Raw genomic sequence first — 13562 nt, forward strand, 5'->3', positions numbered from 1 at the left:
TTGTTGTTGTTGTTTTAATTTTAATATAATGCTCTTCTCATTTTGATAAGCCACCTATTGTTTTGACTTGTGGATTGTATGTCTTGCAATGCTTCCCTCCCATTTGGGACTTTGGGATCATTTCCTTATTATTACAATATTTAGTGATAGAAAATGTTCATTTTTCCAACAAAGGTGTGTTCCACTAATACATGGGTAAGGAATCTACTAGGGTGATTTTTTCAGTGACAGAAAAGGTCATCGCTCCCAGATCCTTATTATTTGGTGTTTGTTTGGGCTTCTGTGATGATATTAGATGTGATCTTTAGATTCAGTTTGGACATTACATGTGCAAGCAGTGAGGGGGGTGGACACCTGACTTTTAAGAGTGTCAAGATTTGAGACATCTGAAGCCAATTCTTTATTTGGCTCAGGACCAGAACTGACCATTGCATCCCCTAGAGATCTTGTTAAAATGAAGACTCTGCTTCGGTAGGTTTGTAGGAAGGGCTGACATTCTGCATTCCTGGCGAGCTCCCAAGTGATGGCTATGCTGCCAGCCCAGGGGCCACACTTGGAGGAACAAGGTCCTAAATTAAACATAGAGATTAATAACTACACACAACTACCATGACTGCATAGTTCTTTAAGTCTCTGTGAAATGATGATTAAGTAGATTCTATTATTATCATCCCCATTTCATAAGTGAGAAAACCAAGACTTAAGGAGGGTAATTTGCCCAGCCCACATTGTTAGCAAGAGGCAGATGTAGGACTGGAATCCGAGGCTGCCCAGCTAGAGCCCAAAGTCTTAACCACTGCACCACACAGCTTCTAAGAATTTTCATGTTTCTCGACACAAAATAATGTTTCTGAGCCTTCCCCTTAATTGCATGGAACTCTTGAGGGGGGTGGATTGTCTTGCAATGTCTTTTACATAACACCATAAATGTCTGTGGCTTCAATCTATAAATAGTTTCTTAGTGATGCAGACCTTGGAACTTGGCCCCACGTGTTGCTCTGGAAAGAACTCCTGGTTATGCATTCCAAACTTGAGCTAAGAGATCTTGTTGCTTTTCCCCTTAGGACATTCAAGTGGGAGTCAAGAAGGTGGGGCAACCACGACTTCTGGGCCTATAAGGAAACCCCACATTCCAGGTGAGTTAAAAAAAAAAAAAGAAAGTTTCTCAGAATGTTCCAGGAAGAAGAAGAAACCCAATCAAATGCCCATTCTCCTAAATTAAGGTCCCCTGAACCTGATGGCTTCTCTTTTGAAAGTTTAAGAATGAATGAGAGTACCATGCTTCTTGGAAGAAAAGGATGGAACACTCTTGTTTCCTTGGTCCCCTGGGTCACCTAGGTGGGCTGAGCTCACATTCAGATCCCCTGGCCTGTCTCAGAGAAGTGCTATGTTATTTACTAAAGTTTTCTTCACAAATGAGTGATTACCCGAGCTCTCCTAGGACCTTCCTATTCCCACCAACTGTCCCCTTTATTTCTTGGGCTGGATTTTTTTTTTTTTTTTGCATTGCAAATAAGGAGGAGATATAAGGACCATCTGTGTTGGGTGGAGCAAAGCATTCTTCTTTTCCCTTCATTACTTTTTTCATGAGGGTCAATCCACTGATCCAGTCAAAAAAAAAAAAAACTTTTCAGAAAATATTATATGTGCAAGTAGTGATGGGGGTGGACACCTGACTTTTAAGAGTGTCAAGATTTGAGACATCTGAAGCCAGTTCTTTATTTGGCTCAGGATCAGAACTGACCATTGGTAAAGGGCGATTACAGAGAGGAAGAGCTCTCCCAGCATAGTAAATTACCCTTTTAATTCTCCCCTCTTTGGAGGGCTCCAAACTGAGCCACTCGTGGGAAAAGAGAAGAATGTGGTGTATGCCTGGCTCCTCTGCCTCAGCTTGTCTGAGCACACTTGAAGGCAGAGCCTCTGGAGAGAGGGGATGGGCTGCCAGGGAGGACAGGGAAGGAGAAGGGAAATGCAGGAAGCTGTGACTGGCAGTAGGTGTCTTCCCAGCTCAAGTGAGAGTGAATGTGGAACATCTCAGGACGAGAGACCAGGGCCAAGGTGCAGCGTAGGCTGGAGAAATAGTACACTCCCGTCAGCCTCCCCACCTATTTGAGATGAGCCAAAGGTGGTACCCAGCAGGAAATAGGAGGAAACCAAGACTTCTCAAGAAAGTGGACAATGAATGACTTTCCATTTTTCTTCTTTCTCAAGCCCTGGTTCATTGCAAGCATATAAAACTTGCACTTGCCAAGTCCTACCTTAATCCTATCAAAGCCTGACCTTAAAACAAGTGTATAGTATTTCAATAGGGCACAGTCATACATGGTATCAAAGAGATTTTCAAAAATATAACTAAACAAATGGACAAAAATATCTCACCATTCAGAAGCTCCATGGTTACTATTTTCATCTGTATTCTTCCTGTTGTCTTTCAATGTAATTTATGAACAAAAATAGAACTGTATGGTGCGTGTGGTCTGGTCAACCATTCCTGGTGGTTGACCACAGCTTTTTCACATAGTTTACTATTTTCTTTTTGGATATATACAATGGATATATCCTAATTTATTTAACCAATCCCCTACCATTAGATATTGGGTTGTTCCTAACTTTTAATATTAGAAACAGCACAGTAAAGTGCATCTTTACAGCTAATTTTGAGATTCTATAAGTTCCAGGAAGTATAACTATGGGATCAAAAGCATGAATATTTTGAAAACTCTTGCAAATGGAGCCAAATGACCCTCATTACGTGTGCACAGATTCGCCCGCTTTCTACCTCCCAAGCAGGGTCCTTTGCCACACTCACTAGAATGTGACCTTCATTTTTGTTTAGAATGTTTCTTTCAAAAGAAGCATAAATTTCTTTTAACCTATTTAATAATACTGCACCAAAGGCATCTACAAGTCTCAACAAGTCACCCTAGATGTTTTTGGAAAGAGATTTCTCGTGGTAGGACTTGAAAATGCTGACTGATGATAAAAGATTCATTCAGGAGGCCTGTTGGACAAGCAGCTACAGAAAAATTCTTATTTTACAATGACCTGCCTGGTGGCTGAACCTTTTGGTTGGAGGGCTCTCGGTGCTGACTGTGGTTCTTATTTGAAACAGGTTGATTTTTAAACTGCATTTTTGGTTTTACAAAGTACATTTCCAAAGCTCATGCGTGTCCTTTGGTTCCTTCACACCAGAGTGGCTCATCATCTTGGCCTCCCTCTTGGCCCTGGCTTTGATTCTTGCAGTCTGCATTGCTGTCAACAGTCGGAGAAGGTAAGAGGCTGCCCCTTGGGGCCTGCGACTTGGGGGAGGCATCAATAAACTGAGGCTTTATGTCCTTGCTGCTCAGAGTGTAGTTCCTGTGACCAGCAGCCTTGGCTTCCTGGAAGCTTGTTAGAAACGCAGAATCTTAGTCCCAACCCCAGACCTCCTATTTTAGAGTTTGGGCTTTAACAAGATCCCAGGGCTTGGTGGGCATGGCACAGTTTAAGAAACCCTCCTGTCCCATTCTTTAGAGAAAGGAGACATTGGTGATTAGTTGGACCCCCACTTTTAAATGGTTATTGAATCTCATGGTTCTTAATTTTTGCAGAGTTAAACCCAATGAAGACTCTCTCTCATAAAAGTTATGAAATAGCTCACAGGGAATGCACAACAAAGTAAAGATTCATTCATTGATTTGTTAAATAAACATTTATTAAGTGCTTTGAGGATCCACAAAATATGGAAAGATTCAGGGATCTTTAGCCTGACGTCCATGGAACCTTCCAGAACCCTTGCCTGAAGCATGAATTAGCTTTGTGTGTCTTTTTTTTTTTTTTTTTTTTGTAATAATGTTTTCTATTTTCTGGAAGCTGCAGTTACAAGAATTCAGGTTATAGCCTAGGAAAACTTGCTAACATTGAGATCTATGGAACAATAAAGAACTTTCCTTAGGAGAGTGGGTAAAGACAGAGTACTCAGGTGGATAAAGACAGAGAAGACCTAGAGAGAATGGGCAAGTGTTCTCTTTGCCTGTCCTTAGAGGCCCCTCTCTCTTCCTACCTCAACCGGGGCTTAGCAGTTTGAAGATTATTTGCATGGCACATACACATAGTTAAGCCACAAGCAGGCACCAGAAATAATGCTACCCAGGGTGAACAGGAGGACAATAATAATTCTTGCAACAGAGGAAATGAGCATTAACCAGGCAGACTTTAAAATAAAGGTGTACTTTTATATAAGTGGAAATTTTCTGCCCAAGACTCTTTAAAGACTCATTATGAAACCTTTGTAATATTAAACCGTTCGTAGATGTCCCCTGGGATTGCTTCTAAAGTAAGAGAATCTTATTTTCAGGTAGGGCTGCCTGCATTGTGCCTCTGAATCATCTCACAGGCCAGAAAATGCCCCTTAGTTTGGGAGAAGACCTAGAGAGGAATTATAGACTCTTGGTTGTTCACTTTTAGAAAACACTAAACAACTAATACCATGTTGTGCATAACCTTTGTAGTCTCCAATTATCTGAGGAAATCAATAGTACCAAATTTATACTGGTACAAGTTAATAAAAGTAGTATATTTTGGTGCCCCTGGGTTCAGTCCACACTACCAAAAAAAAAGTACTATATTAAAGTCAATAGCTGTGTTTCTCTATATACTTTTGAGAGCATTAAAAAAAAAAAATCAGTCACACAAGGAACAAGAACCAGGGGTCTAAAAAACCTATGTGCTCCTATTAATGAAAAGGGATTTTTTAAAAAATATGAATCTAAATAATGTGACAAAGAATCTTTATACTTCCCCCGGCTTCCTTGTCTTCCCTTGGATTACTGTTGCTCAATTAAATATGAATTTCCCATTGTTTGAAATCAGTCCTTTTGTCGCAGGCCCTAGAATGTACCCCTAATGTTCACATATACAGTCCATAAGTTTTGCACATGTCACCATGGAGACCTTGGCCTGCATGCTGTCGACGTGGGGAGCCCTCTGAGAAGCAGCTCAGCTGTCCCCAAGAGCAGCTGGGGTCTGTACATCGTGGAGGGTTAGCTCCCTGTCTTGTCAGCAGCAACAGAGAGGACAGGGCCTCATGATCCCGGGTCCTCTCCTCCCAAGACCAGCAGTCACCATAGCAACAGGCAAACAGGGACACACAGGACCCAACAGAGCAAGTATCTCACTGGGAAAGTAGCTGTGTGAACGCCATAAATTACTGTGTCCCAATTTGATAATTGAAAACAGATTTGCCACTCAGCTAAAGGATGGTTAACGGCTGCACAGACCCTGAATGTTTACTGCATTCCTAAAGCCAACAGCCCATTTCTAATCCTGTTAGAAGGCTGGGGCCTTTCTGCTTTGGGTGTTAACACTGAAGAGTGATGCAGAATCCTATTTTCATCAAAGAACGTTTGGTTGAAAATAGGACCTCAAAGCAGACTTATTCATTCAGCAAACATCTTTTTTAATTTTATTTTGGTACCGGGCATTAAACCCAGGAGCACTTTATCACTGAGCCACATACCCAGCCCTTTTTTATATTTTATATAGAGATAAAGTTTCGCTGAGTTGCTTAGGGCCTTGCTAAGTTGCTGAGGCTGGCTTTGAGGTCTGATCCTCATGCCTCAGCCTCCTGTGCTGCTGAGATTATAGGTATGTGCCACCATGACCAGCTCAGCGAATATCTTTTGGGTGGCTCCCGTGACCATCAGCACTGGTGAGAAGGAAGAGAAAAAATGAAGCGTGCTGTTCCTTCCATAGAAGAATCCTGAGTTTTAGTGGTTGTATAAGCCTGTCAGATTTGAGTCACTTATTATTTGTGGAGAACACCCTCAGTGCCAGCCATTGTATAGGGATTATGGTTGAAAGAGGAAAGATGTTAGTGGCTGATGTTGACGCACAGGATTGACCATGACAAAGTGCTCTGTGAGACACTGACGTAGGGTGTTCCATGACTTCTTCAACTTTCCCCACCCCCCGCCATATTCCAAAATTGCTTTCGTTGATGTTCTTTTTGAAACCAGCCTTATTGAATGACAGCTCCCCAAGGGGAAATGGACTTGATTTACCCCCACTAAGAGCACATCATTTCAGGAGTCAATTGGGGTGGTAGATATTGGATGAAGCCCAAGAGAAGCAGCCTGCAGGCATCTTTCCCTTAAAGAATTTTTCCAATGTGTCTGAAGAGGAAAAAAGACCTGAGGACATTGTCAGAGAAGACTTTCCAAGACAGGAGGGATTTAAGGACATTTCTAGACTGATTGTGCAGAAAAGACCTCCGCAGGTCTCTGCTCTTATGGGAATAATCATATTTTCTGTGAACCCAGAAGGCAGTTACCCATCCTCTTCTTGGTAGGTCCCCTCCATAAATCTCCATAATTTAGAAATGTCTTCCCGGTCTATTTCCACTGTCTAGCTTGCTGGGATCCTGCTGGTTACAACAGTGCTATTCAATCACACTTTCTGAGTGATGGACACATGCTGCATCTGTACTGTTTGTCCATAGCCACTAGCCACCTGTGGCTCATGAGCACTTAAAACACGGCTAGTTCCACCAAAGTAGTGAATTTTAATCCCAGTGGCTCAGGAGACTGAGGTAGGAGGATCTCGAGTTCAAAGCCAGCCTCAGCAAAAGCCAGGTGCTAAGCAACTCAGTGAGACCCTGTCGAGTGTCCCTAGTTCAATCCTCAGTAGCCCCCAAAATAAAATAATAATTTTAAATTTTACTCATTTTGTTTAAATTTAGTTGACACTTACACCTGTGGCTGGTGGTTACTTGTGTTAGATGGCACAGTTCTAAAACAACGCAAAATAAATTCCTAAATATCTTTTAAAGATTTTTCAGGTAGAAGAGACGTGAATCAGTTGTTAAGTTAGTTGCCAACGAAGCCTTTTGAGATAAATTCCACCATGTCCTAAAAGTTCGTTACCTGGATATTAAAGCCCATCCAGCCTGCCCTGCCCCCTCCTGGTGAGCCCTCCATCTGGTGGTCACTGTGCTTGGTCACAGCAGGACCTTTCCATGAGAGAAGACAAAGGCAAAACACAAGTCAGCAAGGATCCCCGGCCTTGGGAGTCATAAGGTCTAAGCTGTGACTCTGGCAATGTGACTCTGGACAATACCCGTGACCTCTGGACTCAGTGTTCAGTTTACATAAAAAGGAGTTGAGCTGGATGATCCCTAAGGTCTCTTCAGCTGCTGTTCCTCCTTCATTCCTAGAACTAAGGAAAATGGAAAATTTAGCCCTTATCTTTTGAAACTATTTATTAAGCACCTAGATCACTCAATATTGGACTGAGTTATTTACGAGAATCGTCTTACCCTCCTCCAAGAGCTCAGACAGATAATGGAGATACATAAATCCAAAGAGGAGAGGAGCCAGCCAGAGGTCAAGTGTAGTATTCCTGTGTTCTAAGGTCAAGTGCTATTTACTTCCAAAATTAGCTTCATTTAGATTAATAACGTGTTCGTCCCCGCCCCTGCATGCAGAGACAGATTTTTGGTTTTTATGCTTACAAATCACTTTGCCACAGTACTTCATTCCCCTGCTCACCCATCCAATGGGCAGGCAAATAGAAATTACTTTAATGAGGCAACTTTCCTCCAAAGAACACAGAATACCACCTGAGAATTTAGAATCATGCAAGTGGCAGTCTAGTTGTAGCCCTTTAAACCCTTTTAATAGTACATAAAACATGATGGGAGGAGGAGGCAGCCAGAGGAAATCAGCCTAGTCCATTTCACATGCCTCTCGTTATGCCAGCAATTACAGCCAGCCTCTTCTTGATCGCTTCCTGAATTCCGGATACCCGTCTAAGTGCTTAGTGTCCTCAACCCACATTGTTCAAAAAAGCAATAAATAATAACAATAATAGACTCTTTCATTGAGTACCAGGATCTGTGTTGAGGTCTCTCCATTCTCTTGTGAGGCTGATAACTCTCCATTGCCTCATTTCACAAGTACCCAAAACTGAAGCTCAGAGAGGTTGAATAGCTCCAGGTCACACAGCTGCAAGGTCTCCCAGCCCAGCCTCCCAAACCCTGCTCTTGACCATGCACCCTACTCTGTGGGCTTTATCCACGCCCCCTGTCCTCGTAACTTTGCTCCGTAGTTCAAGCATCTTTCCCTCTACCCTTCACCAAGCCTCATGCCAGAGGATATAAGATCCACCTCCTGTGGAGGAGGTATAATTTCTATTTCCCCAAACAAGAGATTAAAGTTTATAGCCTTGGCAGTCCTACAGGGAATGGCCTGTGATCATGAATAATAGAGGCTTTGTCTCTATAACTCAAATATCCAGCGGCAAAGTGAACAATTCCGACTTCATACTGTTTCCAGATATCCAGATGGTTGGCAGCACTGATAAGAGCCAAGCAGGGCTGGGCTTTTGGTCATAAAAGTCTAGATTTGAATATTGACTCTGTCAGTCTTATCCCTTAGGTGACCTCAAGAAAGTTATTAAACTTCTCTGGGCCCCAGTTTCCACTGCTGTATAATGGGGACGATTGCTGCTTTGTGGGACTATTATAAGGATCATAGAAAATTATTTGCGAAGAGTCTGGAGTTCAGAAAGTATTTAACGAATGCTAGTCCTTCTCTCCTCTTCCCTGCCCTCCTGGTAGTTGTGAAACTGTGCAACTTTGCTTCCGTTAAGCACCATTTTCTAACTGCTCTGTGTGTAGCTGTGATCATGTTACAGGAAAGAGGAAGCCCTGCACCAGGCCGGGAGGGTGAGGCAACGCTATGACAATAGCAGGACAGTCTCATGCTCATTTGTAGAAAACCTTCTTCTGCATTTGAGTCTTAAGTAATGTGATGAAGAAACCTTAAAGTAACAGAGAATAATTTATCTTCTACCCAGGGTTATACATGAGTGAACCAATGTTAGGGAAAATCAAAAATATGGCCTCTATTTCTAGAACAATGTTGTTTTATTCTTCTCTGTGCAAGCAGTAATAACACTGACAAGGCCAACAAATGTTGACGGGGAGAGCAAGTAGTGCGACTTTCTTGAACACACAAATCAGAATGATTTACAATCGTCATGTTGACGGTTCACCTGAGTCTGCAGGAACTGCTGCAGTGTTCACAAAAGTCAACATTTCCATTGCATGGTGTGGTAGGAGAAGAATTAGAGCTTGGGAGTCAGACCGACCAGGGTTTGAATCCTGACTCTTTTACTGCTTGTTAAATATTTTGGGAAAAATACTAAATGTTCAGATCTCCAATTCTTCCTGTGACAGGATGATAATAATAGCGCTGGGTTCCCAGAGTGTTGATCACGGATTCTCCAACCCGACCATGCATCAGAAGCCCTCACAGGCTTGTTATACCTCATGTCCTGGGCCCCAACCCTAGAGTTTTCTGATTCACTGAGAATTCCCATTTCTAACAAGTTCCAAAATGATGCTTTTGCTGTTGGTCCAGGGACCTCACTTTGAGAAATGCTGGTTGTTAAGAGTTGATAAGATAAAGTAGAGAAGGTATCAAGCTCAGTGCTTTCAGGTCATTATAAACTGTGGTGATGGTCATGGTCATGACTGAACAGTGATGATGGTCATGAAGACGGTGATTGAGTCATTTGACCCTGTCTCCACTTTATCTTAGTCAAAAGGCCAGCAACCCATGCTCATTTTACCCTTTCTCTCGATGTTTTACAAATGATTAGGTGTGGGCAGAAGAAAAAGCTGGTGATCAACAATGGCAATGGGACCGTGGATGACAGAAAGCCAAGTGGACTCAATGGTGAAGCCAGCAAGTCTCAGGAAATGGTGCATTTGGTGAACAAGGAGTCATCGGAGACCCCAGACCAATTTATGACAGCCGACGAGACACGGAACCTGCAGAATGTGGACATGAAGATCGGGGTGTAACATCTACACCATTAACTTGAAAAGAAACCACAGTTTGAAATATAACCATTACAGGGAGCTGGGACACTTCACAGATGCAATGTGCTACTGATTGTTTTATTGGGGACTTTTTTTTAGCATAAAATTTTCTACTCTTTTTTGTTTTTTTGTGGTTTTTTTGTTTTGTTTTGTTTTTAAAAGTCAGGTCCAATTTATAAAAACAGCATTGCTTTCTGACATTAGGACTCAGTTAATAATCCACAAGAATCTGACAGTTCCAGTTCCCCACTAGAGGCCTTCACCCCTTCAGGGTGTGCTAAAGATGGCTTCTAACAAAGACCACAAATACATGTGTCTGATTCCCAACCTTCTCCATACCCTACCTCCCAGCTAACAGTCACCAGCTAAGGACATTCCCGGAGGCTAAAAGAGATTGGTCCCTGGGAGAAAATCTGAATGGGCCCATATTGTCCCTCCAGCAGCCCATCCCTGGGCATTGCTCTCCAGTGAGGGTAGGGGTTTGGGGTGTACTGGTTATACATCCCTTTTAACAAACAGACCCCCCTGGAAATTTTTCAGATGCTTCTGGGAGACACCCAAAGGGTGAAGCTATTTATCTGTAGTAAGCTATTTATCTGTGTTTTTGAAATATTAAACCCTGGTGGTCCTTTGATCAGTATGATTTTTTTTTAGGTTACTTTGTCAGAGGCATAAAAGGGTTTCAGCTGATACATAATAAATATCTGTACTTCTTCCATTTTAACCCTTTGTGCTGTGATCCTTCTGTCTCTAAAACCAGCAACGCCTGGGTCTCTAGAGCTCATTGGGATAATCTGAGAATGGTCCTCCTTAAACTCATCTCAGAGTCCCTGGACTCCCACTCAGGATCCCTCAGCCAAACCTCACAGATCAAGGAAGGCAGCACTGTTTGATTTCTGAGGCTGTTCAAAAGCTTTCTCTTGGATTCTGGAGTCAGAATTGTGAGCAGAAGAGCTTCAGCCGCTTTGGGGTTTTAATGGCCACCTTTCTGTCCCCTTGAAGGGTTTTGAGAAATCATATTCCATTTTTATCACCTGCCATTTGTGGGGTCCCATTTCATAGATGCTGACCCTAGTGGTGATTTCCAAAAAAACATATCATTATGCCTTTTGACCTCTCATGATTATAAATGAAAAAGTATGGTCAGTGGCCAACTGATTGGCATAGGTTGGTGGGTGGGGGGGGTATGTGGTATAGATCTTATTCCACTGTTTTATGGCATATTTGTTTGTCTGCCCCCCCCCCATGCAGTTTCTGACTGGGATGAGTTAAGTTCCTGGGGAATCCCTCAAAAGGTTACAGGGTTTCTCACCACTGGAATCTTATCACCAGAAAAGCAGGTTTATGGCTAAACAAGAGAATAATGGCTTTATCCTCTGTCCTGTGTTTTTCCAACTTGGCAAGTCCTTTGGGGCACCTCTTCATCATTCAGGATGTGCCATTGGTCCTGGAACTTCCAGGGGCTACTCATGACCGATAAGGTTGACGCTCTCAAGTAAGGGTTCTCCCTTTTTAGGCTTCCAGAAAAGTCGTTCATTGCCTGAACTGCTGTGCTTCACAGGCAATGTTTTTCAAGTCAAAAATAGGAGAAGAAGGGGGGAAAAAATCCCTACTTAAAAATGAGGACTGGTTTGTACAAAGAGTTGACAGGAAGGGTATATTTAAGGGAGAGATGCAAACTTTCCACTCCTTCCCAACCGCTGCTCTTCCTACCCGCTCTGACCTTCTCCCTCCGCTCTGGCCACAATCTTAAAAAGGAAAACTCCTTTCTCTCCTTCTATGAATGTTTTTGGCTACTTGCATGTTCAGATACCTGGTTTTCTTTTTTATTTTCCTTTTCAAGTTGAAAGAAAATGGACATCAGTTTTCTCTGGGTTGTCACTCCCACCAGTATTTAAAAATTCCCCTTTTTTCTAAGGGATTTCTTGGCTCTGCCACACACCCAGACAGGCTCCCTCAGGCTCTTTAACCTGAATGCCACAAGCCACTCTGGGATCGGCTTTAAGAGGGCCCTGCCAGGCTCCACCTGTCCCCCAGATTCTTTTGGGGGCACATTGGAGAGTCAAGTCTCACAGCTAGAGATGATTTCCCGCCCGTTCTAGACATTTTCCAACAAACAGGCGGGGTAGGAAATGATTTGACATAATGGCCATGACTCTGAAAGCATAATTTGACCACATGTCATTCCCACCAATGACATGCCAGGTGGCCTGGACTAAGTCATTAAACTGGGCCCTTGTTACAAAAGTAAGGGGCCACCATTTAACTATATCACAAAGCAACCCGAGAGCTTAAGGCATAATTTTCCCCGCAATTGTCAATCTTTTATGTCTCCTGAGGGCCTTCCTTAAATTAGCTCTGGGTGAAAAAATCAAATGAGGCAAAAGATACCTCCAACTCCCCATTTTGCAGGTTCTAGCCTGTCAACATGTATTCTTCCAGCAGAACCTCTCAAAAGGTTTTGCACTGAAGCCCATAACATCAAGAATCAGTTTTGTGTCAACATTCACTCAATGATGTCACAGCAGAGCAGTAGAAGAGAGGAAATATCCAACTTCTCTGGAAGAATGAAATGTCCTTAAGAACAAGAAGAACAGGTTCATTGGCTTTTGTCCTAGGTGTGTCTTGTTGTAAGTCCTCGGTGTGGAGTTAGCAAAGACTGGCCCATTGTTCATGTTTGTACAATGATCATTGCTATTGCTACTTGGATTTTTCAGAGCATACCCTTCCTCTGGTTTTTGTATATTTATTGATGGACCAATAATAATGAGGAAAGCATGACATGTATTCTGCCCGGTTGAAAGCACTTATTGGAAAATATTAAAAGGCTAACATTAAAAGGCAAAAGGAAATGGACTCAGAAGTCTCTAATTCAAGGGAAATGGGAGGCTGGGAGGGACGAGCTGTGGTTGTCTCTCTGGGTAAAATGGAAGCACAAAGTCAAAGGTTTCTGAGGTGGTTGAAGCCTCATACTCATCTTGTTTTTTTTTTTTTTTTTTTTTTCTAAAAGGAAAAACGACATGGTTTCCAACACTCAAGAGTCTTTTATTGAAGAAAGTTTGATTTTCTTTTCATAGGAGGTGTGTAGCCTACATTTTTCAAACTAAGTGAGATTCTGTGACATGTTCATTCTTTAAAAGCAAATAGCTATTCTTGGACTCCCCATTGAAGAGAAGAAGGTGAACCTATCCTCTGTGCCACTGAGTATTCCTTTCACCTCCATGCCCTTAAGTAGGCCTCTAAATAAAGACAATGAAGAGATACTGACTAAAGGATAAAGCAAATCAGAGATTGGAAGAAGAGATGATAGCAATAAAAATTTGAAACTAGATCAGAGAAAACATTCAGCCTTTGGTTTTGAGGATTGGCTTATTTCATTAGCATGGTATTCTCCAGCTCCATCCATTTACCTGCAAATGCCATAATTTCATTCTTATTTAAGGCTGAGTAACATTCCATTGTGTATATATTTTCTTTATCCATTCATCTGTTGAAGGGCACTTAAGTTGGTCCCATAGTTTAGCTATTGTGAGTTGAGCTGCTATAAACATTGATGTGTCTGCATCACTGTAGTATACTGATTTTAAGTCCTTTGAGCATAAACCGAGGAGTGGGATAGCTGGGTCAAACGATAGTTCCATTCCATGTTTTCTGAGGAATCTCCATACTGCTTTCCATAGTGGTTGCACCAATTTGC

At 42.3% G+C, this 13562-nt stretch overlaps 1 protein-coding gene across 19 annotated transcripts in view; it reads left to right on the forward strand.

Moving 5' to 3' along the window:
• Cd44 (CD44 molecule (Indian blood group)) overlaps positions 1-12721 on the forward strand; it is an 83421-nt gene extending 70700 nt beyond the window's left edge. For all 19 annotated transcript variants that reach the window (XM_058583272.1, XM_046455987.2, XM_046455974.2 and 16 more), the window contains 3 exons: positions 1065-1136; positions 3193-3271; positions 9643-12721. In XM_058583272.1, the coding sequence (XP_058439255.1) occupies positions 1065-1136; positions 3193-3271; positions 9643-9847 (356 nt within the window). In that variant the 3' untranslated portion in view covers positions 9848-12721. The remainder of the gene's footprint in view (positions 1-1064; positions 1137-3192; positions 3272-9642) is intronic.
• Positions 12722-13562: the final 841 nt, after the last annotated feature.

The sequence above is a fragment of the Marmota monax genome, unplaced genomic scaffold (genome assembly GCF_021218885.2).
Source record: "Marmota monax isolate L192 unplaced genomic scaffold, Marmota_monax_Labrador192_F-V1.1 WCK01_AAM20220418_F8-fsc00047, whole genome shotgun sequence".
Taxonomy (NCBI): domain Eukaryota; kingdom Metazoa; phylum Chordata; class Mammalia; order Rodentia; family Sciuridae; genus Marmota; species Marmota monax.